The sequence below is a fragment of the Dinoponera quadriceps genome, unplaced genomic scaffold (assembly GCF_001313825.1).
Source record: "Dinoponera quadriceps isolate SergipeBrazil2010 unplaced genomic scaffold, ASM131382v1 scaffold386, whole genome shotgun sequence".
NCBI classification, from domain to species: domain Eukaryota; kingdom Metazoa; phylum Arthropoda; class Insecta; order Hymenoptera; family Formicidae; genus Dinoponera; species Dinoponera quadriceps.
This window is the reverse complement of record NW_014554505.1, coordinates 1,042,750-1,066,188: the sequence shown is the minus strand read 5'-3', so window position 1 is coordinate 1,066,188 and position 23,439 is coordinate 1,042,750. Positions and strand designations below refer to the sequence as shown.

At 45.7% G+C, this 23,439-nt stretch overlaps 1 protein-coding gene across 1 annotated transcript in view; it reads right to left on the bottom strand.

Moving 5' to 3' along the window:
- The window catches only part of LOC106751586, a 48,892-nt gene that overhangs the window by 12,970 nt on the left and 12,483 nt on the right, over positions 1-23,439 (bottom strand). Inside the window, exons 4-7 of the mRNA XM_014632507.1 lie at positions 22,759-22,853; positions 21,657-21,775; positions 6,534-6,702; positions 3,598-3,752 (exon numbers count right to left, since the gene is read on the bottom strand). Coding sequence (XP_014487993.1) covers positions 3,598-3,752; positions 6,534-6,702; positions 21,657-21,775; positions 22,759-22,853 — 538 coding nt within the window. The remainder of the gene's footprint in view (positions 1-3,597; positions 3,753-6,533; positions 6,703-21,656; positions 21,776-22,758; positions 22,854-23,439) is intronic.

Genomic DNA, 23,439 nt, shown 5'->3' with positions numbered 1-23,439 from the left:
GGGGGGGGGGGGGAGGATTTTCAGAGACGCTGAGACGTCGAGACGCGGCGTCCTATGCAGAGACCGGCGATTCCATCTGTTCGCGATGCAATTTCTTCGACATTTCGTTTCCCCGCTTCATTTTCCCGCTTTACCCGCTTCGATGTCCTTTGATTTTCCTACCGTCGGTTATTATAAAGAGACGACGCGCGGCGGCCTCATTGCGTCACGAGGCGACGTCACGTCGTGGTTGTACGTTGTACTTTGTGTCGCGCACGCGTCGCGCTCCGTCCCTCTCAGCAATTACGAGTATGGAACCTCAGCAGACTCGAAACGTGTACGGTTTTCGCAAATATACCGCGAGAGATCTCTCATTTTTTTGCTTTCTCCTCACAAGGGGCACAGTATCTCATCGCAAATATATTTGTATTGCGCGCGCGGCTCAAGAACGTAGGTTGTTTATTCTCCTCCCGGCTTCTACCGGCGCTTTCCTCGACGCCATGCTGCTTTCTTGTATCACGAGAAGCGAGAACCTCCTTTCATGTGAGTTCTATATTTCAGGTTCTATATTTCAAAAATTTCTGGTGATATTTCTGGCTCTCGTGTCGGCTATACTTGAACTTTTTCACATCCTCATCGGGAATTCTGCGGAAGTCGCGCCCCGTAATTGTGTTATTTTTCGCCGAGAACGGCGCTTTCGCCGTAATTATTATTATATCGTAAAATATAAATATTTGCTGTATATTACGCGTTTAATCGATGTCGCGAGACTCGCTGTTTGTTTCATCCGCTGCCGTTTCTCTCCCGACGATCATCGACTGAAAGCTTTAGGTATCAACGCCCTTCCATCCCCCGCCGTAGAACGGGCTGTAAGGAGACGATTCTTCCTTTATATAAGACATATTTCCGGAAACGCTATTACCGGATACTATCTCTAGCAAAAGCCTCGCAGGATCGATTTTTTATTTCGAAGTAGAAACTTGATGAGAATTCGATCATGCGTTATCCCTACAAGATAATATTTGCGTTGCGAGTGCATAGTTTTATCAGTCACGTAAAATCAACGACGCGAGCTCTATCGCTCGCAGTTTTACTTCCATTTTGGCTAAAAACTTTACAAGAGTAGTATTGTGAAAAAAAATATCTTAAAAATGTTTCTCTTGATTTTTCTTTTAATAATGAATTTTATTAACTTCCATTCGCATCGCGAGTTTTGGATGTCAGTATTGCATTGTATTCAAGTAGAAGTTCCACCAAAATCGAACAATGAATGCAGTATTGAAACGATAAAAAGTTGTGAGTTGTATATTTTCAGTTAAACCGTCCTTTCCGCGTATCGTCGTTGCAGGCGCGATTAGAAGTGCTCTGTAACAGGTGAAATTGAGCGCGATTGGGACGACGACTGCAATTTTGAGCGTGAACTGCGCTCGAATTGAATGGATAATGCTTCAGGAAACGCGAGCGCGCTTTTTCTCTCTCTCTCTCTCTCTCTTCGCTCTCTCTTCTCTTTTCTCTCTCTCTCTCTCTCTCTTTCTCCCTTTCTATCTCCTTCATCTCCAGGTTTTGCCGAGTTTTCGGTACATCTGCTAAGCGCATTAGAGGATAAAGGGGAGTTTTCCGTCTTACCGATGCTTGCCGGAAAAGACGCGCGCACGTTCTACGGCAGATTTCTTCATCGCCCCTGCGCTTCAGGCGCATTACACATCGTAGATCCGCGACACAGATTTACGATTAATAACCTGTTTCACGACATATTGCCATGAATCCGCAAGCGACTAGCGTGTCCTTTGAAATCTTCGCCGAGTGTTCGACGAAGGAACGAGATTTTTCTCCCGTCGCCCATTGCCACGTGCGTTTCTCCCACCTCTCTCTCTCTCTCTCTCTCTCTCTCTCTCTCTCTCTCTCAGAGACGTCTTATTTTTAATAATACCTAATAGTAGAAACGCAGCGAATCGAGCAAAATATCGATCGTACGGCGAGATCGTATGGTTAAGTCTCACATCGCATTTATAATTTCGAATTTGATCCATTTTATTATTCGAATCGCGAATAAACGAAATTCGGAGCAGGTGGGGGTGGAAAAGGAGGAGGTGGAAGGTAGAAGCCGGTTGATAAATCAGAAATCCCGTCGCCGTTTTCGCGAAAAGCGCGACAGAATACTCGGGACATCCATTTCGCCGGGTTCGTCGCCAGGTAGTAAAGAACCGTGGAAACGACGCGCTCTCGGCGGTAGCGCGGCTCGTGATAAAACGCACAATATTTCCCTATCACGCGCGAACGCGCGGTCGCCGGAATAAATTAAGCGTCCTCGCAAATTTTCGGAAATGCGGCGGTGGATGCATCGCGCGATATAATGAAGAGCTACAGCGACATTAACATTCTACGATGCCGGCGGGTAGAAGGAGAGAGAAAGAGAGAGAGAGGGAGAGAGAGAGGAAGGGTAGAAAGAGAGATATATATATATATATATATATATATATATATATATACCACATATACAGGGTGTCCTGGAACAATGTGGACGGACTTCGTGGGAGCGTAAAACGGATTGAGGTGAGTAAGGGGATCCTTCACCTGGCCTTCAGCCTGAAGCTATACTTGTAGGTTAAGCCACTCTGAACAAAAAAGTCCCGCACCATTTTACAACTAATACGTAAATTTTTTAGTTATTAATTCAAGAAACTTCTATACATGGCCATTTCCAATGATCAATAATTCGAAATTTTGCGTGTTGTTTGTAAGATGGTGGGGAGCTTTTTTTGTTTACCTCAATTCGTTCTGCACCCGCGCGGGTTTGTCCCCTGTTGGGTCTGGGACACCTTGTATATACACGCAGATACAAAGATAGAGAAAGAGAACGATGATTGTGAAGCGCGCTCGCAGTTGACGCGTATCCGCGAATGGCGGCGAACGTGAGGCAACCTCCCCTCGCTCAACCGTGAGCGATCGCGATTCATACCGCGAATCCTCGCGATTCATACCGCGTTTTCACACTCCCACGACGCCCCGACGACTCCATTCGAGTTTGATAAGTAGCTACCGTGCGCGTCGTCCGGAATCCCGCTCTCCTATGTCGCGCACGGGGAAGCAACGGAGGCGCGAGCGCGCGTGCGAAATGGCGCGTGGAGATGCGCGTAATCGTCGGGGAATACCCGAAGAGGAATCGCTCGCACACGTGTGCACTGTCGAAACCTCGGCTCGTCGCTCATCGAGAGAAAGAGAGAGAGAGAGAGAGAGAGAGAGCTCCGTGAGAAATGGCAGAAGCGTTACATATACGCCGACGCTTCGATCCCGCGGGGCGGAAATCGCTAAAAGCAAATGTCAGGGTAAGGGGAACTCTGCTCGAGACGGGAAAGAGAAGGTGGCGGCGGCGTTTGGTCGCGATGAGCCAAGTTTCAAATTGTTAATCCATAGCACGCGCGTAGTAGCACCGATTCTCTCAGAGTCCTCCTCCCCCTCCCCGCCGACGTCGCACGAGTACGATGGAACTTCGTTCCGCTTTGATAAGTAACGAGCGACGTGCCGGCGAACGGAATCGCCGAATCCCCGTCCTCTCTGAGGACGACGACGACGGGGAGGGAAAACAGGACAGCATACGTGCGGCGAGGACGTACTCACCGTTGAGGACGTGGACCGCGACGGTGGTCTTGGCTTTGCCGGCCACCATGCAGCTGTAGTTCCCGGCGTGCCTCGGGCTGGCTCTCTCGACGATGAGGGTACTGACAATGACGAGGACCTCCTTGCCCGCTGAGATCTCCGTCGTCCTGTTCTCGCTGGAAACGAGATCGTGCCCGTGAATTTCTGTCCGGTTCACATGCCGCGCTTAACACACGACCGGGACTCCCCTTATTCGGGGTGTCTTGGTGCGTCCTAGTGGACGGCAAGACCGACCGACCGGATTGATTTTTGGAAACGATCTTTCCCCAGCGAAAGTTCGGTCTCGTAGTGCCGTCGTATCTCGGATCTTGGGGACAATTTAATCTCGATAATTTTCTCTTTACTCCGTGAGTTAAAATTCTATCGGACTCCGAGTTGTTTCGGCAAACTTTGAAGGCGTCTCGGTAACGAGTTAGAATCCTATTGGCTGTCTCATGCTCCTTCCGATAAATTCGATTTTTCAGTCGCGTTATTTTATTGAGCCTCGGCTTGAGAGTTTTCCTTTTTTTCTTCAGCGTTTTTTCTTCAAAGTAAATTGAAACGAAACGATGGATAAAATTTTGATATTTCTAAACTGTTTCTAATTCGCAATACTTGATTTAGCGATTAAAGTAGATCGCTGTCTCGGTATATTTCCGTTGATGATTTTTCGCGTTTTCTTGAAATTGTGTGGAAAGGAAAGGCAAGAAATTTGAAACACTCTGTATTGTGTGTATGTGTACGTTATCGTCGAGTGATTAGGAGGGGGAGAAGAAGGGGTGATTCCGTCGAGTGGTCGCGAAGCGTTGTTAGGGGAACTCCCTAGTCTCTCGCATGTGGATTTCGACCACACGTTGTCCGTCGATTTAATTAAGAAGCACGTTTAGGGACCGGACGTCGGGCTTTATTGCCGCGTGTATTATTTGAATTTCGTGCGCGTCACGAGCGAATAACCGATAACGAGCTGGAGTTGTCGTTCATTCCCGAAGGTAAAGACATTCACCTTGACACGAAGAGGAAATTTTTCAGCTTAAAGCTCGCAATTTCAACACCTATATTTAAATTGGAAACGTTATTGCTTGAGAAATATAGTACAATTAAGTTTTTATCGTGCAAAGCCGCGAAATGGTGATAACGTAACAACGGAATTGAAAATTTACGGCTATTTGCAGAAATGAATACGTATAAAAATTTCTCTGAAAAATTATTTCGAAGAAAAGGAGATTAGACTTCTTAAGGATTTCCTTCACAACCTCATATCGCGTGTTATTACAACTATGTGTCGTTCAGACTTTATACACTTCCATTCGTACTCCCTGAAAAATTTGATATTGAGGAGCTATCGATATGAAGTGTTTACGGAACACGTAAGGACGTTCGCTCTCTTACACCGGGAAATTGTAGAATTCTAAAATGGGGTAAGATCGTGCTTGCCACGAGACTGAATATTCACTTATATTTCGAGCGTATATTCTATTTTATAGCTTTATTGCGGCAAGTTCCCAACAAAAGCTCAACAAGAGCCCTATGGAGGTTACTTCGGCGTAAATAAAGTTCCTATTAATATTTATCGGAAAGAGTAAACGTATGCATAAAAGAAAATTGTATTCGTACTGACGCGCGAACGCAGAATGTAGACACCGTGAGAGCAGTTTCTGCGCCGCTGCATTAAGAACCGCGAGCAAGTACGAGCGTACGGGAAAATCTTTTACCGGCTCACGTACGAGAATAATACTTATGCAGAATTTTTAGATATCTTCCGCGCTATCGTCGCCCAGAAGGAGCGCGTTGGGGAAACGGTGAGGAAGGGAGGGGGAGCGAGTCTCCGTTCCTTTCGGCAATGTAGATTTCGAGCAAACCTCCGAGGCTCTTACGTATTCCGGCTTTACCGCGATCCGATAATTTAATTAAAAACCCGCTTTACGTCGGAACTCTGCGGCGAAATCGTTCCGGAAAGTTGCGCGAAGGACATTTCTTTCCGCTCCCGCGACCAGTCGGAATCTCATACCTGCTCAATCGATTACAACGGAAGGGGGGACCTTCACGGTGAGATTAATCTTTTCGTCATTTCTCTTGCATTAGATCTATTGAAGCTGGATGTGAAGCTGAGAGATCGCCGAATTTTTAATTACCTCGAGGGTTCCGGTATGCACGAGATGTTAATGAAAGGCTGCTTGAAAATTTACAAGCTCGCGGTATTCACGAGACCGAACAAAAAATTCTCATTCAACGTGGCCCCGCGATAATCAATGCTTCCGGAATAAACACACAGATTTTCCACTTCGATAACGTGGGTTTCCCCGTGTTCGCACGTGTGTGTTTGTCAATTTGCAACACGAAGGCGAAAGATTATCAGAGATTACGTAGAATTATTTTGTCATTTTACAACTTTATTCTCTTACAACTGTAACAATATCACGAAATAATCCTTTATTTTTATATCGTAAGCGACAAACAAATGGTTATCTGTTTGTAAAATCGAAATGAACAATCACGCTATTTACTTCGTAAGAATATAGAACTGTGATTGACCGAATATTTTTTATTCAATGTGCCGAGCCTGTGCATTTCTAAGTCACCTTGTTTTCAATATTCCCTATATTCAGGATCAAAGCGGAATTAACTCCGCGGTGCGACATCAACCGCTAAATACGCGCGGAAGCGCTCGAAACAAGGAAACACACATCTTTTGTACTCGGCTACTCAGAATTGACGAGGGATACTTGCAGATCTCTCGTAAGTGCACGCTCGGAATATGGATCGGAGTATCTCGGGACACAAAGGGATGAATGTGCGCCATCGTGGCGGGTGGGTGTCGGGGAAAAAGGCGGGAGGACTTATCGAGGCGATCGCACATGTTGCGTCCGAATCAGGAACAGGCGGTCGCAATACGGAACAATGGCTCGCCGAGCACTCACCTGACGTCCTCAGTGAGCGTCTCGTCTCCTCTGGTCCAAACGACGGACTCGTTCAGCGACTCGAGCACGTCCCTCGCCTCACACCTGAGCCTGAGGATACTGCCCGCCTTCAGGTGTCTCTCCTTGGAAACTATACGTCCCGAATCGTCGCTGATCGTCAGAGCTGGGGCTGCAACGTGATCCAAAATACGTCTGCACAATCCCGTCGCCTCGATCGATGCTTCGTAGATAATCGCGGAAAAATCAGAAAAATAATAGATAGCGGTTTTTTTATATATATAAATATTTGCAAGATGCGACGGTTCTTAAAACGCCCGCAGTTTGAAACGGGTAAAAATCGATGCACGCTTGCCTTTCACGTGAAAGCAAATACCGCGCCCGAGTTAGTCGATTCGTTATTCATAAAGCATCTATTTTTTACTGTTTCGTTAAATGGTTGCGGTGCGCAGTATCGATATCGACAAGTACGGCCCGCGAATCGTAAAATTATAATAATCTTCGCGCGATTGTCGTCCAGAGAGCGCTTAACCTCGGTATAACGAGATCCGACTTATTGCGACCGGGTCCTTCTCAATAATTCGTTCTCGATTCTGAGAAATTCCATTACGTTGTCGCGTTTCCCGGCATTTCCGATAACCGAAACGGATGCATTTAAAATCTATATCGCCGTTCCCCAGCACCCATCGTCGCATAACTAACCGACGGACTAACGTTGCGGGAGATAACAAGATCACGGAGTTATCGGAGGAGGAAATCGTAGAAACCGTTCGGAAATGTTCTTTCCTCCCTTGTAAGATTTTCATCACGGTGCCGATTGAATATTTGATTTTACTGAACATTGCTACCAGCGTGAAATAGCTCACACACATGAGTTAATGAACTATTTTGTCGTGTATTTTGTTAGTAATCGTGTCTCTTAGTATTAAGCAAACGTGAGGAAAGATTACGCGTTCCGTCGCGGTTGTCTGTTGGAAAAGCTATTCGTGCACTTTGATCTACTCTTCTTATGTTAAACAAAGTCGCACAACCTACCGTGACGTAGAGAGAAAGTATTTTAACGCGATTGTTTGGTAAACACCAAGAATATATAAATAATAAAGGTTAACAGGTAAAGAACATCATTCGTTAAAAAATCGATGTAGCTTAACAGAATAAAATTCAATGAATTTCTTCGATGAAAGAGCATTTCGAAGTAATATTCTCTAAGAGTGGAACACCCGCAATCGCAATTCGCGATCATACTTTCCGTCCCGCTCACATTTCAGCTCACCGAAATCCGCCTAACGGCACCAATACCGAGATTTGTTTCACTCCGTTACCGAGTACATCGATATTTAACTCTAATCTCCTACAGCCATTTCGAAGTTAATACATTCTCCGGAGCAGAGACGAGAGCGGGAAGGCAAAGGGGCAGATTTTCACGGTGCCGGTGCCGCATCCCGGGATCTTTCCGAGGACTGTTTGCTCTGGAAATGAAACTGACGCGGAGCGTACAACATCTAGGAATCACATACTTCCACCTCGGTTATGCGAAAACGCGGCGGCAAAACGCATCGAGCCGCGGTTACGTCGTATCGTCCATATCGATGGAAGCCGCCGGCAAAAAACCGCTCTCGCCGACGCGCACCGGACATACGCTCGCTCCAGTTTTCCAGGCAGGAAATCGAGAACGGGGCCCGTTCGTGACCAGATGCGTAAACGCGCTTCGGAAATACGTGCGCCACGGCGCCGGTTTTGCACTCGACTCGAAGGATCCGCGTGTTCGTTCGCGCGAGAATGGAGTCTCGCGAGCGAAAGAATCGCGCGAGCGAGCGAGCGAGCGAGCCTGTCGTTAACATTCAGTACAACCGCCCGGCAGCGATTCTCAAGTCGGCTGCTATGCAAATTTGATGATACCACTCGCTCGATGCCCTTCCTATCCCTTTCTCCGCTTCTCTCTCTCTCTCTTTCTCTCTGTGTATCTCTCTCGTCCTCTCACCCTCTCTTTGTCTCCCGTGCTTCCTCTTCGTCCCGTTTTTGTCTCGTCTACGTGATATCGATCCTTGTAAGTTATATGCTACGAGTGGGAGTTGATGACATTATGTGGCGCCAGGATGGTGATAGCGGAACCCTTCCATCGATCCCATATTTCGAAGGCTTTCACGATAGCGATGACTCAATGACGTGAGAATTCGATTTTCTCGGTGCATATAGAGATTACACATTCCTCGCCGGAAATCTACCAATTCCGAGATGTCGGGCATTTTTAAGTTCCCAGATCGTGCCGTTGGTGCAACTCCGACGTGTCTTTATACCTCTTTTAATCCTTTCGTTATTTATAAGGATGCGTTTCGTTCATTTTCAACCGTTTCGACCTTTCTAATTTATCGGTGGACATGCTTCTCACGATCTTTTTAATTAGCCCGGGTTGCGTGTGCCAGAAATGCCAACATTCCAACTGGTGCCATTTAACACATTCCTGCATTCCAAAATGTCTCAAATTTTTACACATTTTATAATTAGATACGAATATCTCGTTCTAATTAATTAAAAATGAAAATTTAAATTAAAAATTGATTAAAATACTAGAAATTAAATTAACTAAAGCCCTTTGTTTCCACATATTTCCAGCCGTGATATATTTGTAATCGATGCCGATCAAATTACACAGAAGGGCGTGATATTAGTACGAATCGATGCAACGCGAGTGATGCGATACCTAAAGCATCGGACGAACAAATCGATTATCCAACGTGAATTGCCCGATGCGTCTATTGCGTAAATAAAAGTTACGGTAGGCGCGTTTTCAACACACATACGCACACATGTGCGCTCACATACTCACTGCAACGCTCGGACGACCCTTGATTAATAGCCGTAATTCTGGGGATGACGACACAGCGAAACCACTTAGGGCAGAATGAAGTTGTCAAGCGGCAGGCCCGACTCGATACACGCGTGCCTTTGTACCGGTAAAAGCGAGAGTTCAAAAGTTAAAGGGATAGAATGCGCTTTAACCGTCCGTTGCGCTTTGGGAGTCAAATTGATCTTATGCGCCCATGATTTTCCGATCGCGCGTATTACTTGACAAGTATCGGCGCGCGTAAATGTCTATTAAACGCGTTTTTCGACAGGCAATGCTTGGTGGGAAATTATTTTCAGTTATACCTACTTTTTCCTCTCTTTCTTTCGAGAAACCTACGAAACTTTTTCATTTGCTTGAAGGAAGTTCAGAGAAGCTAAGAGTACCGGAATGTACGCGCACCTTTAGATTTAAAAAAGAGTAATTAAAAGCTGTCACGTTTTCAGAATCTCACAGCTATGCGATAGTACAAAGATTTCATAATCTTCTAATTACGACCGACGAACGTTAACCGGCATTCACGAAGTTATTCTTTTATGTTGATGTAAAAGTTAGGTTTGTTGTTTGTCTGTCAAATGAAATTATTAAAATAAGAACAAAATTATTCAGTTTCGCGGTATTGGTAATTTTTATGGGCAAAATAAATGACAAACTTCGACGCGGAATTTTATCAGACACCTAACGAGATCTTTTAGTTTTCTTTTTAATGTCGAAATCGATAACTTTTTACCAGTCGAAATCCACTTATCAAAGAAACGTGTTATCTCGTCGTTGCCTCATGTTAACACGCATTTGTAGTATCCGATTTAATATATAATAAAAAAAGAAAACGACGAGTCCTCCGTGTCAATCTGATATTCGTCAAACAGGCAATGTGGCGTATAATTTGACAATGTCGAAGGGAATGAAGGATTTCGCGAAGTATAATAACGAAGGACCGGCGCGTTGGGAGAACGTGTCATCGTGAGACACGTTTTTTGACGAGTAGCAAGCACATTCCCGCTGCGTCGGGACACGCGATTTGGTGTCCTCGCATAATGAAGTACACAGATGGATCACTTAAATGGGCAGGACGGGCAATTCATCACGCCACGTGCACTTACCGAAACCACGGGCTTGATTGATCGCGACATATTGGGTGTAAATAATTATTGTGGATATCGTCGTCGCAGGTTAGACGACGTTCTAATCACATTTATCCATGATACGAAATGCACACGCGAGAGAGACAGTGAAATGTGTGAATCACCAAATTTTAACTGTACGGTCGCAAATGGTGTTACCATTTATATCCAATAGCAATGCTTCAGCGTTCCAAATTTCGCGAGTGAAATTAACGTCAGTTATAAAATTAAATTAACTATCGGAGAAGGAAAAGAAACGCCGGAAGTCTGGAAATCGGAACGTCTGATGTATGCACGGAAAAATAGGATTAGCTGCGGTGGTTGGATTAGTTGTGGCATACTGACATTTGGAACTTCGGCAGCGTGGGCAATTTTAGTCGCTGCAATTTTTTTGCTACAGCAGCGAACGTGCCATCGTAAATGTCATTTACGATAATACGTTTACGGCAGTGGCAAAAAAGTTTGCTACTGCAGCGATTAAAATTGTTTGCGCTGTTAAAATTTTGGGTGTCATGTGTTGCGATTAATTTGGCTACCGAGGCTGGTCTTTTTTTCCGTGCGCTAATTGTAAAGAAAAGAATTATGAAAAGAAGCGCAAGTCGCGAATGATGATGATATCTTGCGAGTAACAGAAGAGAATTGGAGTGATGCTTATTTTTTCTTTCTTCATTTCTCTTTTTGTTAGCACGTATTCGGGGGATTTCAATTCGGGACAAGTCACACGTAAAGAATCGCCCGTTGATTATTTTCGGCATTGCGGCGCGATTTCCGGCGGACTTTCGAGGCACTTTCCGGGCACGACGGTGTCCGCGATGAGCGGGTAATCGCGTTTCGACTCGCGCGTCCTCGCGGATTCAATTTTCGAGCTGCCGATTAACGCTCGTCCCGGCTATTTTCCGCGCTCGCACGGACGGCGCTTGTCATTTTCACTCGCCGTCCCGGTCGCGGTAACTGCCGTGCCCGCTGGCTCGGCAATGAGGAAAGGAGGGAGGGACTCTCCTTTTTACGAGCTCGAGTAATTACGCGACGTTTATTCGGCCGAGGTCACCGGCCGTTTTCTAACTCGCTCGACATTAGGAGTCTCGCGGAATATCGACAGCTCGGGCCGCGCTCCCAAGCGAATTTCCTTTCCCGGCGAACAGACGGCTACGGAATTCGACGGAGAATTTAATCCAGCCGAACGCGGAATCGAAGAGAGGAAAAAGATCGGGAGAAAGAGCGGCGGAGAGGAGAAAGAGGAGAAGAGGATTCGACGGAGGAGCCGCGACGAGCTCTCGTACTCGCGCGCTCGTAATTTCTTTTGGCGGATCATTTTTTAAGCTTCTTTGGGACGGATAGTTAGAGAGGAGAAAAAGGGCGAGGAACGCGCCCGAAGGTGGGCGATCGGTCCCTCGCTCACTCACTCGTCCTCCCCGGGGAAGAACGCCGAAGTCGAAGTTGCCGGAAGGGTAGTATTATTTAAATTGGATTCCGCGATTCCGCGCGACTTCGATCCACCGTCCGCGCCCGAACTTGCTCGTCGCTTCTTCGTTCCCACAAGTTTAGGCGCCGCTTATTAAAATCCCTCACGGCAACGATCGAGCAGATTTCGAGGAGGCGTCGCGCGAAGATGGAGCGCGCAGCCGCCGGCATCTCCGAGCTTCGTTTCAAATACAAGCCTGAGGAATGTTTGGGGAGGGGAAAAAAAACAATGAATACTGATCAATTTCTTTTTTGAACCGTTAGTTCTACAAATTTAATTTTAACGCTACTTTGAACAACCGATTTTCGACGATTTCGACGTTAACGAATATTTGAGACAAACTAAGAATAAATTCCATCGTTAGAATTGAAATTAAATCTATTTTGCTGTCTTAGTTCCTACTGTGTTTAACGTTGGTCCAGTATTTCGACTCAGGGGATCTTTAATAATTCGATCAGCAGTTAAGCTTTTGCGCAATCAATGGAAATCGGTAGTCGATGTGTTAGTATAGACTCTAATATCCGTCGCGGATTTAAAGACGATTACGTGGAGTTCGGAGAGTCGACTTTCACCATTGTTAATCGTACGTGTCCGAGTGCGAAAGCGACGGAAATGTTCGTCACTGTACTTCGCTCGAGCGGCGGATCGACAATTTTTTCCTTTCTTCTTTTTTTCATTTTTCACACACACACACACACACACACACACACAGCTGGCGACGCGTAAAACGAAAAAGAAACGGCGCGGATGAAAGATCGGGGGTATTAAAACATCGCGGGACGCACGTTAAATCGTTCCATGAATGCCATCGCGGCGGGCTGCATTAGTAATTCCGGCACGGTCGATCTTCAGTCCGTGTGCCTTCAGTCTGATTAAATCCGGGCCGATCCATTAAATGGAATGGATTTCGCCTGGTTGATCGCACACCTGGTGGCGCGTGTACTCACGAGCGCGAGCGCTCGCTCGCGAGTCTTTTCCCGCGCTCCTCCTCGCGCTCGTGTGTCAGCCGAGGTGGAAATTATGAAATACCGCGCGGTCGCTCGCGAGCACAGTTCGATATCTTCCGGTTATTACCAAGTAATATTTCATTAGCGATTTTTCAACGTTGCCGTCCGAGTGATTCTCGCATGGCCGATTGCGCTCGCCGCCGGATGAAATATCGGCACGCTTCTTTGATGGAATTTTTACGCGAGATCTTCGTTATCGTTAACACGTCGCGCGCTACGAATCGCGAGCTCGTCAGCTTCACTCGTTGCTTCCATTTGCTTCAATCGTTCATTACTCAGCACATATATTTTTTGTTTATTGTTACTCGTTAATGCTTATTACGGTTTCATTAACTTCATTCTGCTCTTTTACTGCGTACGATGGATACATCCGTCGTAGAAAAGTTCCTTTCTGTTACGTACGCTGTATATTTCCGTTGTTTCTCGTTTGTATACGACGAATACATACAGCGGCGGCGCGATGGCCCCAAATTTAACATAAATATTACACGGAAAGAAATCTGGTTGCATCGTATATTCTTATGAGCCAGATGTGGTCCTTGTAAAGAGAAATTCTGTTTTCTTCAAAATCAAAGCAAAATCTAATTGTTCTCTTTCTAGTTAATACAACCAAACTTCTTTTCGTGTACATATTATTTACTTTAATTAATTATTTTATTAAATTTTACACACGTAACACCCTATTCTGCTCTAGATAAACCGTCTCAGTGTTTCAATGTTACACGATGTAATCTCGTGCCGCACATTGCGAGCGTTTTTTTGTTTAGCACGCTTCAGTCAAAGGGTTAATTACGTTAATTACTCCAAACATCTCTAATATTTTTATTATTATTAATACGTCTAACTTGTTAAAGCTCTCGTCGGGGCTGAGAAAGTTTTCCGTACGATTCCACGGAATTTTTGTGAGAAATAGACTAATTTTCATTTTCCAGTAATTGATTAAATTAATGGTCAACCAGGTGATCGTCGTCTGTTTTCTCGTACTTTTCCTCTCGCTTAAAAATATAATCGTTAAAGTGAATCCAAATTGGGATAACTTTTCCGTAAAGGTACGATGTGGTAAAATGATCTCAATAATTTATTAAAAACGTACTAGTCAGCGAAGAGAAAGAAAGAGTTGCATGTGAAATAATTCATGAATATTAAACGACTCTTGATTTAAATGAAAATCAGTATTTATGAAAGATGAATATTCATTCGTATCATTCGACGCTGATTACGTTTTATCGGTGTGCACTCGCGGATTACTTATATAATGAATAAGTCTTTCGGCGGCGCGCCATCAGCAAGATTGTTTGCATTATCCCGCTATCTCGGACACCGCGGAATTTATTTGCGCCGACATCGCTCGCTTATATTCATTTAGGGGGCCACAGAGGCAGAAACTTCGTAATGCGAAAAAAATCCAACTCCGCGATAACTTTTTGCCGCGGAGACATAAGCAAGCGATATTTGTCGCGTAACTGAAATCGCGTAACTCATTGTCGGAACGTTACGCGTGTTCTGAAAAGGAGACACGTTCTACGGCGGAACGTCCTGCCGCGGCGACAAATCACTTTTAATAAATCGGCGATTTAATAAATCGCTTGACGCGAAAACACGTGTCGTAAATATCATCGCGGCTTTCACGACGTAACAAATGGAGCTGGACAGGATACTGCTGCGACCTTAATATTAATCATATCGATGATCGATGGATACTCAACAAGATACATCTACCCCCTACTACTACGCGCGCGTTCGCGCGATTGATCGTCTCGTTTTCGAAAACGTTCGGGCTATGTCAACTATGCAGTTTCATAAAGCGCCTAGTTCGGCGCGAAAGCGTATTTCGATTATTTTATTTTCCGATTACGTCGACGCGATCCATCAATATACGGAACGGTTTCGCAAAGCCCGCATCAATCTCGGAGGAGCAAATTTCCCGGTAACGAAGAAAAAGGATCTTCCCTCTTTGGGGACGTGAGAATTTGAAAAAAAAAGGACAGAAAAAATCGCAACACCGTGAATTCGATGATTAATCGTCGAGTGAAACCCGTCTGAAATTATTCGAAGAATACGATTACATCAATCATTATGATAATCCCCGGATATCTGTTCCGCGAAAGTCTTGGAATTTTTCCGCGCTGACGAGTCCCACAGTTGCATCGCGACGTTTGAGCGAATGCGATAAAAAAGGTCGAATTTAATCGAATATTATAAACGCAAAACCGCAGCAGAGGGAAGGAGAGACAGAGAGAGAGAGAGAGAGAGAGAGAGAGAGAGATTGGAGCGTCGCGTTTGATGAAATTATTCGATATGAGGAAAAGGGAAAAGGGACGTCTATCTTCGCGAGTCGAGTTTATTCAAATTTTATACCGCTCGTAATACACGAGGAGGCGGATATTCTCGTGGCGTGCAACGAGGCGGAAGTTGTCATTTTTGCGCCACGCTCCGGTGATTGCCTCCGTAGCTCGACTCTCGCTCGCGACGTCTTCCTTCTATTTGGAATTAACTGTTCAAATACGATTCGTATTAAAATGCAGACCGACGGAGAGAGCAGTCGCCGCGAGTGCCTCTTCCTTTCCGTTCGTGTCGAACGGACGATGTCTCGATGAAGTTTTGTCTCCGTTCGAACGATCGTAGAGGTGGAATTCCCGTTGATATCCCGCGTCTCGATACCTTCCTCTCGTTTAAACCTATTGAAAGAGATTACGTCGAGAGATTACTTCACGAATAATGTTGTAGGATTTCCATAATAATCAAGACTAAAAGGACGAGTCTCGTTAGAAACATCTTCTTTACTCCGTTATGAAACTTTGTACATAGACTCACTTTTACAGTTAACCGATGCTGCCCTACTGTTCGTTAGGAAATTTACCGACGATGCTGCAGTACGTTGAAACGAAGCGGATTTAAACAATAACTTGCTCCCCCACAATACTGATATAAACAAGTAAAAGGTTGCTGTTCAAACGGACTAGTCCGCGATAACTTTCGGAATGGCAAGAGAATGTAATCCTACGTCCGGGAAGATCGATTCCAATTCGTGAGATAAGGAGACTATCGAAAGTTAAACGAGTTTTTAAGTCCGCTTGACTAGCTCACCACTACGTGGAACGCAGAACGTCGACATTGATGCCTCCTTATTATCGAATGTTTCTGTGTTTACTCGCGACCGCCCACCAATTTTCCAACCCTTTGATTTCTCCGTCCGCGATAAATAAGCCCGGGAGAGATATGACGGGGAGGAGAGATATCCACTTTGCCCGCCTTTGTTTGCGTACTCCTTAATAAGAACCATTTCGTCGCGTCGTAGAACCTCGTGCTCGTAGTCTCGAAGCTTATTTAGTCGCCTGTAAAAACAGATCGCACGCTTGCGCCAAAACCAACTCGCGTAAAAGCTGATTCGTGCCGCGCGCGCAGTAACGACGATGTCATCGCGGCAATTTCTCCGTCCGATTCAGTTTCCGAGTTGACAAACGGTCGTTCCGGAAACAAGTTTCGCGAATCTGTGTAATTCGGTTTCATCATTATCTTAGATAAATATTTAAAAGCACGCAAACAGTCCTGGCTAACGGTGTAAAGCGGATTTAACATGTTGACTGTCCGGTGCAAATTCAGAAGTGAAATTTGTATAAGCCGTGTGGACACGGAAAATTTTTATACTTTTTGAAAAGCCACGCACCGCAGTGTTTATTAAGTAAAGACTAAAAATATGTTTCTGTGTAACTTAGTACGAGCCGGTAAAAATATGGATGTTCTAGTGACATTTTTAATATTAATATTATTTGCGGAAAGATTCCTGTTTATAGTCGTGTTCTAAATGTATGTCTGTTTTTTTTTTTTTTCATCGGTAATCGTATGCAGAGAATTACCTTTCACACTAAAACCGGTCTTTTAATTCCTAGAGTAATACTTTTATCGATATTCCTTGTTAATCTATCCTCGAAACAAGCCTCCATAATAAGTTCTTTTTTGGTAAAACGATAACAGAGTCATTGTTACTTGATTACTTTTCATGTTTCTTTATGTTCGCTTTATATGGCTTGACAATCGCCGGTAATATAAATTAACAGTCAACGTATTAATAAATTGTGATAATTGATCAATAATTTATGAATTAATAACCACAGCATATTCTCCATTATTATTACTTTGCTATTCGTTATAACTAAACATTTTTGTCATGTTTTCTAAAATCTCGATATACGTTGGATAATCAACTTAGTTTCAATTTAATTTTTCACTACCCAGCTAAAAACGTGACGTCGAATAACGCCTTGATGACGTTTTATTGACGTTAGAGACGTCAGTAGAAACACACACTTCACATCTACTATCGCACCAGCGCGTATTATAAGAATATAAATGAAACTACTCTTTCTCTCTCTCTCTCTCTCTGTATATTTGTGTAACTATATGCATATAATACTGCAAGTGAACTTTTTTGTCTTCTTCATACTTACAGACACCCGATGTTATACGTTTAACAATACGATTTGATTTTAAGCCACTATACCTTAATACGCACGCACGTCGGGAATAATCTGCGCCAACACGAGACTCTCGTGCGATCGTCTGGTCCTCGACGGTCCTTTATTTAATTTTAGGATATAATGGATTAAATCTCCACTGTGTTGGCGCACGAGTGAGACGTGTATCTCTCTCTCTCTCTTACTCCGTCTCGGACATTCAACTCTCACGAGTTGGCGACCTTTAGCGGTCGGGAGAATCGAACACCCATAGACGTATTTTCCTGATTTATTATTCACATCGCGGACAAATATTTCACTGTGTACCTTTAGCAGCGTAATTCGCGCTTAGTCACTGTATATCTCGACGATTCGTCGCGCATTGACCGCTCGTCGGGAACTCCACCGTCGTTCTCAGGAAGAATCGCAACAATCGCCGCTTCCACGGCATGTTCTGTATTTAATTTCGCGATATAACGAATCGCGGCCCCGTGTCTGTCGCTGACTCGGATTGTTCCTTCACGTCGAGCTCGTTACGGTGGGATGACTCGCGCGCGAGGATCGAAGGGGAAATGGACAAAACAGGTCGGCGAGTTTCGGTGTATCGTAGCGAAAGGGCGGAAAAGGACCGTGCGCGCGCGCGCGCGACGAAGGGAGTCGCGAAAAGTAATTTCATCCCCGTGCACGAAGCGGAAGCGGCGTACGAGGGTGTGCGCCGGATCGCGTCGTGGTACATAATGAAACGGTGCGCTGCATGGCGTGCATTCGGATTTCCGAAAGTTTATTCCGGCCCGTTCGTATTGCTTTGCGACCTCGCGTAACGCGGCCAGATTGCGCGACACGCACGGCCCCGTCTCGTTCGCCTCCGTTTAATTTATTTTGTTATTCTCTTTTCACTTTTGGGGCTTTCCCGACAGTGCTGTGCGACCCGACGTACACCGGGTGGGGCGTAATTCGCGATACAGCCGGAAAAAGGAGAGCAATCTCTTTTCACGCGGGGATAAATAAAAGATATAAGATACAACTTGGACGTCTTCAAGATAATCTGCTATTTAACAATTTCACAATTACGGCGCACGAAACTTTTTTGTTTGACGTGATATGCGTTAAATGTATTTTTCTCTCCCTTTGTTACATTTCGTCACGAAGTATTTAAATCTGTTTTCAATATTACGTTACATATGTGAAATTACACCGCTCCTCCCTCCCATCTCCACCCATGAAACGTTGAGAAGGGAGGAACGAATATATAGTAGCTGTGAAATCTCTTTGTTGCTATTGAATAAATGAGAAAAATACATTTGACGCGCACTGCGTCGAATTACACAAAGAGACTAGCGGCGGACTGAGAAGACTAAGAGAAGATGATAGTCCGGTGGAATGTTATAATCGGTAGGGAACCCGGCGCCGTTTCGTTTCTACTTTATAGACGAGAATTGTCCATTGCTCTCATGGCGACTCGGGAGCACTAAAATCGACGCGGGAACGAGTATCCTCGATGAAACGACGGGACACGAAGGAGGGTCACTCTTTATCGCACTAAACACACACAATCTGTCTCGACCGCGATGCGCGACTCATCTTGATCCACTCGGTGAGTCTTGTGAGAGTCTCCGTGGCATCTCCGCTTTCTCCTCTCGCATTGTTATTCCGAGAGAACAGCCGGCCACGCTCGTTGCCGCGCGCGTTATTTCGTCTCCACGTGCACGCACTGCCTACGCAATGCGGTCTACGTAACCGTCGTGACCGCTCCTTAGTCGTAAAGAGGGTGAGATTGTGACAGGCAAGGAGACATCGAAATGCGTCTCTCTTTACGATCGCGATCCGCGATCACGATGATGTGCGACCGAGGCGGAGAGACGAGCAGATGGGAGGAAGGAAGCTCAGGACGACTACGACGACGCCTCTATCCGGGTTTGTTCTTGCCCTACTTCCTCCTCGTCAGCGGGACGCGAGAGAGGGCGGGCTTTTGTTCGCCTGCGCTCGCCGATTGTCCGAGGATCGGATCAGATTACCGGCCACGAGGCGCTTTATCCTAGCAAATGCGGGTTTCCATTGCACCGAATCGGCGACGTAAGGGGATTGGGGGTAACGACGAGCGCTGCGATACCGGTTTCGTTCCGCCCGTGTACCCAGCACCAGCTTTCGGCTCTCTCGTCCTCCCCCTCTCCCGACTTCCGCCTCGTTCTCTTTCTCCGTTCTCGCATCCTCCGCTGCTCCTTTCAGCCCCAGCGCGAAACTTCACTCCCGATCGTCCTTTTCTTGGTTAACACACGGTCTGGGCGCTCGGACCTCTCGCTCGTTTCGCCACGACCCGATTCCGCTCGACGAATAGGTATTCTCCCGCGAGAGGACCGCGAGAGAGGATGGTAGAAAACGATCCCACCTGCATTACGATCCATCTTGTTTCTCGGCCGAGACTTTTCGGTCCGCCGGCGCGAAACGCTTTACGCGCGGACTCCACCCCGGATTAATTAAGATTGTACAAGCCCGGGCTCACTGTATACCGTAGATGAAGCGATGAATATTTCAGGCCCGGTATTCCAACAGGTAGCGGCTAAGTGCAAGGGTTCGCGCGTATAAAATCTGTATTTCTTGCTCTTTCGTGAACGAGCCAGTCGCCAAGTGGTAGCTGTTCTTAAGCGCGCGAACTGCATTTGCCAGCTATATTCGAGGGATCGGATTTGTATTCGACGTTACCTCCGACAGGCAGACGCCGCTCGGCGACCGAGCGAGGGAAAATAGAGGGGAAAAGGGTTAAGATTGGCTCCACGCATTGCGAAGCAGTTTTTTTTTTTTTTTATGGCTAGTCGCCGCTCAGGCATTTTGCGTGGACGCAACGAGACGAGAGTGGAAATGAATTCTCGCGGAAAGGAGAGCGTAAAATGAATGGGAGAAACGTCGTGTTCGAGACGACATATTTTCGAGCGCAAATTATCGCGCCCGACATTATTATTTATTTATTACGTCGGAAGCACGATCGACACGCTCCATCTCTAACTCCCCAACGCTCTTTATTTTTTCAAACGGATTTATTGGCTGTTGTGTAACTGTCCCGTGTCCGATCAGGTAACATAAATACAACACGAATATTCGGGCAGGAAATAAAAATACAAATGAAAAATACATACGCAACAAAATGAAACTATATATATAAATTGTAGTCGTCGAAATCAAAAGCGAACGGGTCGCGCATAGTTATAAGATAATCCGATTAGGCGATTTCGTTTCGTTAAAATATTTGTAGAAAAACGAAAGAGATCTAAACGCACGTATTTTTTCACGGATCACCGATACTCGGTGCTTAGGACAGTGTTAGGTTAATTATCTGAGTCAAAATTTTAGTTCTACGATAAAAGTCTTTAAAAGAACATAGGCACATCTTTGTTGTGCTTCTTTGATGCTATAAATGGGAAGTTATTGTCCGTTTTCTCCATTTGAAGATTTAATGTTGACACGGTTGTCAAAGAAAATGAATTTTGAAATTGCCTGCCTGACTTCTCCATGCTTTCCAAACTACAGTGGAGAATTTTCCATGAGCAACATGCAATCTTAAACTTTAAAATTTAGAAGCAAAGATGGCAGGAAAGGTAGCTCATATTATTAGAGGCAACACAAACTTAACCCTTTGCACTCGAGGGCTCCGGAGCGGAGCCATTTAAAATTTGTCTTCAAACTCGAGGGCTCCGCTATGGAGACAATGGGAATAACTTTCAGTTCATAACATAAGGACAAAGACAAATCGTAAAAACTATTGTGTATAGGATATTCCGCTCTTCCTATTTGCATTTGAGTTTGAAGAGTTTGAAGACAAATTTTAAATGGCTCCGCTCCGGAGTCCTCGAGTGCAAAGGGTTAAAAGTTTACTAACATAATATAATCCTGAATGCAAAGTTGAGGTCAGCGAAAAATAAGTGAGTTTTGGAAAAGATAATGCAGTTGAGAGCATTTAAGGAAACTGTGAGCAAAATTCAAAATTCCACGTTTTCGATGTATTTCCCTGATCCTTCCCAGGTTTCCCCTGACATTTTCAATTTCCGTGATTTTTCCCGGTTTGCCAGGTCTGCGGCAATCCTGTGTAGAGCTAAGTAGACTTAATGCGGAGGTAAAATTCCGACTCGGATAACCTCTATCTCGGTATGCGGCGCTCGAAATGTCAGACAGATGTGAGAATGATATTGTGCCTCGAAAACGAGATCCCATGCGGTGGAAACGGATCGAACGTCTCGCTTACCCGTTACGACGACGTTGATTTTTTTCACCAGCGGCGGGTGCGTGGCGACCTGGCATTTGTACAAGCCGGAGTCGCGCGGGCTCGCGTACAGAATCTGCAGCCTCCAGTTGCTGGGGTACCTGCGGCACGCGAGACATGTATCAGCGATAGGCAATGGTCGGGACTTCCGGTCAGGTCGATAAACGAGATCGCTAAAGAAGAGAAAAGAGAGCATCCCCTCTTCCTATCCGGCGCCAACGAGACAGACGCGCGAATTTGCAATAAAGCAGCCGGGAAGTGAACGGTGGAAAATCGACGGAAAATTGAATTTTATTTCTTCTTGTTAGTGAAGGTTCCCGATAATACACCCCACGCTTCATTGGGCGACGGGTGACGCCGCCGTCGTCGTCGTCGTCACGGTGGCGGCGGCGCGAGACCACGTTACCGCGACGATTCGGGATTCCTACTACGTAAAACGACGCGCGAAACGGCTGATTTAATCCCCGGCTGAAAAGAAAAGTCCGTCTCCTCGTTGGCTGGCGACGTCTCGCCCTGATTCCGGGCCGCGTAAAAATCGACCGCGACGATAATTCGACGCGGTAACGATGAGATTACGCAGCTCGCAGCTGCGGATGATAACGAATTATGATAATACGCCGTCCGGGCAATTTCGCCGCTGAATTTCGCTCGTCGTGATCGCGCCCCGTAATTCCGCCCGATGTTCTGGTAAAAGACATACATTCGCCGACGTTGATCTCTCTTCTCACTTGGTGGATGCGGGATCGTTAGAGGTTTCATTCGCATGCATCGTGTCTGAATATAACAATGGGAACAACAACAATATCTTTGTTATTCTGGAAATAACGACGATGCTGGGCATAGAAAAAGGATGCTGTTGCGCGTAAATATAATTGATCAACAGCGTCGTGATTGGAAATAAATCGAAATATGCGAATATCCGGACACGATACGTGTAATGGAACGACATCTAATGACTTACATATTTAGTAAGTGTCAAAAGATCAATACCGGCGAGCGTACGCCGCGCATTTCGACCACGATTAGCCTCGTTTACTTCTCCAGAAAGTCGGGACACGGACGATGGAGATATATCGCGACTTACCGAAAATTGAGACTGATCCTTTGGTCGACGCTGTACGGTATCCTGCCGACCGTCAGCAGCCGAAAGGAGTCTTTGCTGTGCTGCAGCCACGTCACCTGCGAACAAAGAGAAGTTCAGCGGTGTTGCCATCGTTTCGCCGGGACGCGACACGCAATATGAAATCCTTATTGACGTTACTTTCCTTCGGCTGCGATCGCTGCAGATGACGATGCTCGCGGGCGCTTTAAATATGAAAGTAGTCAACTCCTTCGAGCAATTGTTACGGTCGGCTGAGCAAAGAGTCGAGCGAGACGGTCTCGGGAGGTCGCATTGAAAATTAATAATTCTGCCGCTCGCGCTCTTAGATCTCCGACGAGGCAGCGGGCAATTTCCGGCGGGCTCCGTGCACGCCCACGATGAATGAAGCGGCCAATTTCCGCGGAGCTCGTTCATAGGAAGCGTCTCGGTTGTAAGGCCTATTTACGCGCTACGTGAGATCGAGTTGTCGCGAATTTTTATTATTATCTCTCCGCCCAGCGTCGTTCTCTTCCTTCATTCCTTCCTCCACGCCGAAAGAGCCGAATGACAAGTGACAAGTGATTCGCGTCGGGAATATATATATATATATGTAAAGAGAAAATTCTCTCCGGGGAAAATTTTCTTATTCTTCTCTGTAACTTCTTATTACAAGTTCTATAACCG